Source organism: Zea mays, chromosome 9, assembly GCF_902167145.1.
Source record: "Zea mays cultivar B73 chromosome 9, Zm-B73-REFERENCE-NAM-5.0, whole genome shotgun sequence".
Lineage (NCBI taxonomy): Eukaryota > Viridiplantae > Streptophyta > Magnoliopsida > Poales > Poaceae > Zea > Zea mays.
In genome coordinates, this window is record NC_050104.1 from 9,116,062 (window position 1) to 9,120,151 (window position 4,090).

General features: G+C 52.2%; 1 protein-coding gene across 1 annotated transcript; it reads left to right on the forward strand.

The window, feature by feature from the left end:
* Positions 1–602: 602 nt before the first annotated feature.
* Positions 603–2,262, forward strand: LOC103637882 (cyclin-dependent kinase inhibitor 1). Its single transcript, XM_008660902.3, has 4 exons — positions 603–1,073; positions 1,189–1,268; positions 1,414–1,644; positions 1,839–2,262. Exons 1-4 carry the CDS (start codon positions 633–635, stop codon positions 1,915–1,917), a joined length of 831 nt encoding a protein of 276 aa, XP_008659124.1. The 5' UTR covers positions 603–632; the 3' UTR covers positions 1,918–2,262.
* The last annotated feature ends 1,828 nt before the right edge of the window (positions 2,263–4,090 follow it).

Sequence of the window (4,090 nt, forward strand, 5' to 3'; positions counted from 1 at the left end):
ACGGTTGGAATATGTCCACGGTTGGTATACGGCGCCGGTGGGATCGGACGAGCCGAGGCTCGCACGAGCGCACTCGTAGTAAGGGCGCCGCAACCGCAAGCAAGACGGCACGGAAAGAAACGGCTAGGCGAGGCCGCACGGTTGCGAGGATGCACGTGGCAGCATTTACTCGCAGTGCATGAGCTTGGCATGGCCCATGGGCCCCTCGGCCGGTCTCGTACGACGCCACATGCGCACGCGAACGCCCATGCCAGTCTGCTCTGTGTGTGTGTGTGCCACGGTGCCTGCAACTGCAATGCAATCTGCCTGACTCCGGCCGAGAGCTCTGAATTCGAAATTCGAAAGCCCCAGCCCCAACCCCAACCGTCGTCCGATCCAGCAATCATGACCTTCTGTTTCGTCGGTAACGTACGTCACTGACGGCGCGGAACGGGAAGAGACCCTGCGCTGCTCCGTCCGTTGTCCGACCCAACGGCGCGTGGGGCTCGGTCGTCCCTCGGCCGTCAGATCCGGATCTGACCTCTGACCGGAGGCCGGGCACCTTCCCTTCCCGAGGACCGTGGCTAATAAAAGGAGGCCCGATGACTGCCACAAGCGCGGTGGCCTGCGCCTGCGCCGTTTGTGTTGGCCCGATGGGGAAGTACATGAGGAAGCGCAAGCGCAACGTGGGGAGGACGACGCCGGCCGCGGAGCACGGCGTGAGGACGCGTGCCCAATCCGACGCCGTCGCGAGCACAGCTTCTGCGGCGGCGGCGGCGGCGCCCAAGAGGCCGAGGAAGCAGACGACGGCGGCAGTGACTGGGAACACCAGCGGGGCAGCGGCGCCAGGGTCCTGCTACCTGCACCTGCGGACCAGGAGGCTGCAGTTCCTGCCCGGGGGTGAGGGCGAGGTGCAGCGTCCGGTGCCGCCGTTGCCTGCGGCGGCGGCACAGCGGTCGTCGTCTGTAGCTTCCGGGGAGCCGGTGGAGGGTGCCGGGAGCTCGAGGTGCTCCAGCACGGCGTCGTCTTCGGTGGACGTCGTCGTCCTGGCGGTGGCACCGGCTAGCGAGAGGGGCGGCGGTGAAGCGGAGGAGGTAGTGGGCGCGGCCGGGAACCCTAGCTATGAGTCTATGACAATGCAATTCACATTTTACACATGGCGCCGCTAGACTGAATTATCATCCGTTTTGTTTGCGGTTACTACTACAGGCACGCAACGACGACGACGACTACTGCGGCGACGTCGAGAGCGTCGTCAGCGACTCGGCCGAGTGCTGCCGCCGCGACAGGTGAGCGCTGCGCCGCTGCGCCCTGCGCGCTCCTCCTGAATTCCTGCGCATTATTATATTCAACGTTCTTGCCGCTTTTTTTCTTCTTCTTACGCTTATTACTATTTCCCCATGGATATGATAATAATCTTCGTTCGTGATTCAGGAGGAGGGAGACGACGCCGTCGAGCCAGGCACGGGTAGATCGTCCCTGCAGCGACGAGGAGTGCAGCCAGGCCGCAGACGGCCCAACGCGCCACCGTCGGCGACGGAAGGCTTTGGCGGCCACCGCGACAGCCGCGGTCGCTTGCAGAGCGAGGGCGACGCCACCGGCAGAAGAGATCGAGCAGTTCTTCGCGGCCGCGGAGAAGGCCCAGGCCGAGCGCTTCGCAGCCAAGTAAGTGAGAATAACAACTCACTGCACACTGTCGTCGTCGTCCGATCCGCCTCGTGCGCGCTTGCAATTCATCCGTTCGTGGTGGTGGTTGGTGGTCGACGTCGAGAGAGACTCCCACAAGCTAGCACACCACCGGGGGCCGGCGGCAGCGTGGTCGCTAACTTCGGGCTCGGTCTCTTCTCTCTCCCACGCAGGTACAATTTCGACGTCGCACGCGGGCTGCCGCTCGGCGCCGGCCGGTACGAATGGACCCCGGTAGCCAGCGGTTGGTGACGACGCACGTGCGCGTGCGCGCCGGCCGGAAAGCTAGCGGCGGTGGCGCAGAAGAATGAGTAGCTAGGAGGAAGGAGACGCCACTGGGAAAGTGGGACGAGCGTACAGACGATAAAAGGACTGAAGGAGAGCAGAGACAGAGCATTTTCACAGCAGTAGCTGTAGCTCCCCCCCTGTTTTGTTCAGAATTCTGCTGGTGAGTGTAACTCCTGCTTCTGCACAGCCGGCATTCAATATGTCCAGTACAGTTCCACATCAGCTGACGCCGCCACGACAGTTTTACCACACCGTCACCTTGTTTTTGCTGACAACGCCTCGGTACCTCGCAGTCTTTTTGTTGCTTTCCTACCAACTCTCTGTCTCTCAAGCAAACGAAACCGCTGCTGGGCATAATAAGGTCAGTACCGACTGGCGCCTCCAACATCAGTCGGGTTGGCTGATCAGTCTACGGCCTGCCGTCCGACCGTGTACGAAATAATTCGTATTTTAATGGGTGCAAAAAAAACTAGAGACATATCTTAGTGAAATAACCTGTCTAGCACGGTTCGTGTTTGGGTTGAGAAACCACTCCATCATAAGGCTCTCTCCAACTGAGCCTGTAAAGGCTCATCTACCCTAAATATAGATGATCGAACGGTCATTCTCAAACAACGTATTCTAAATGGTCCTCTAAATTTAGAAGACGCTGTTGAATCCTATATATATATAGGGCAGGTATAACGGGAGCCCTGGGCTTCCAATAGTTAAAGGAAGCCCAGGCCGACCACCCCTGCAAACTGGTTCAACCAGCGCGTCCAAACAGGCTGTCGGGTGCGCCACCTGCCCCACGTCTGTTAGCGCAAAAAAAGGAATGCATGCATGAGTCAAACACGATTCAATGCATGCGCATAAATTTAGGAAAGATATGTGCGGCAGTTTCTGTTTTTAAAATCCTTTATTTCCTCCATAAATTTAGGATCACTGCAACAGCCATGCAGCTAGACGCGTAAGGACCATTTTATGATATATACTGAGACTAAATATGCTACACTGTGTTAATAATTATGCAATTCGATATACTGCGTAAAAATCTGTTACCAGCTGCATGCACACAAATTTATGATAAAAATAATGTGCAATGAAAGGAAATGAATTACACGCATAGAAACAAAAAATCGTATTTAATATTTTATTTCCTTCATAAATATAAGATCCCTCCAACAGCCATGCAGCTAAAACACATTAAATCTAGTTTATGACATATACTGATACAAATTATACTACATGGTGTAGGTATTTATGCAATTCGTTACACTGCGTAAAAAATCTGGCATGTTGTTCACTGGTGGACGCACCTCCGGGTTGGAGCGTAATAACCTTAAGTTTTGAGCATAAAATCCCTCAATTATAAGCGTATATACCGAGCCAATGTGAGAGGTTGATAGCTCTAGTAGGTTGTTATTACGATCCTATTTTTATGGCAGATCCGAAAAACATGGCAGTCGCATGCATGCGGTTATACAGATCCTAAAATTATGGCAAAATGCATGCATGAGTCAAACACGTTCCCTTGCATGCGCGTAAATTTAGGAAAGATATGTGTGGCGATTTATATTTTAAATGCTTTATTTCCTCCATAAATTTAGGATCGCTGCAACAGACATGCAACTAAAACTCGTAATGACCATTTTATGCTATATACTGATACTAAATATGCTACACTATGTAGATAATTATGCAATTCGGTATACTGCGTAAAAATCTGCTACAGGTTGCATGCACACGAATTTATGATGGAAAGGATATGCAATGAAAGGAAATAAATTGCATGCATAGAAACAAAAAATCACATTTAATGTTTTATTTGCTTCATAAATATAGGATCCCTCCAACAGCCATGCAACTAAACGCATTAGAACTAGTTTATGATGTATACTGAAATAAATTATACTACACGGTGTAGGTATTTATGCAATTCCTTACACTGCGTAAAAAGTCTGGCATGTTGTTCACTGGTGGACGCATCTCCGGGTGGAGCGTAAAAACCTTAAGTTTTGAGCATAAAATCCCTCAATTATAAGCGTAAATACGAGTCAATTAGAGGTTGATAGCTTTAGTAGGTTGTTATTACGATCCTATTTTTATGACAGATCCGAAAAACATGGCAGCCGCATGCATGCGGTTTCTATTTTTA

Coding starts and splice junctions, on each gene's coding strand:
- LOC103637882 (XM_008660902.3), top strand. CDS start 633: ATGGGGAAGTACATGAGGAAGCGCAAGCGCAACGTGGGGAGGACGACG. Junction 1,269..1,413: donor GAGTGCTGCCGCCGCGACAG/GTGAGCGCTGCG, acceptor TTCGTGATTCAG/GAGGAGGGAGACGACGCCGT. Junction 1,645..1,838: donor GCCGAGCGCTTCGCAGCCAA/GTAAGTGAGAAT, acceptor TCTCCCACGCAG/GTACAATTTCGACGTCGCAC.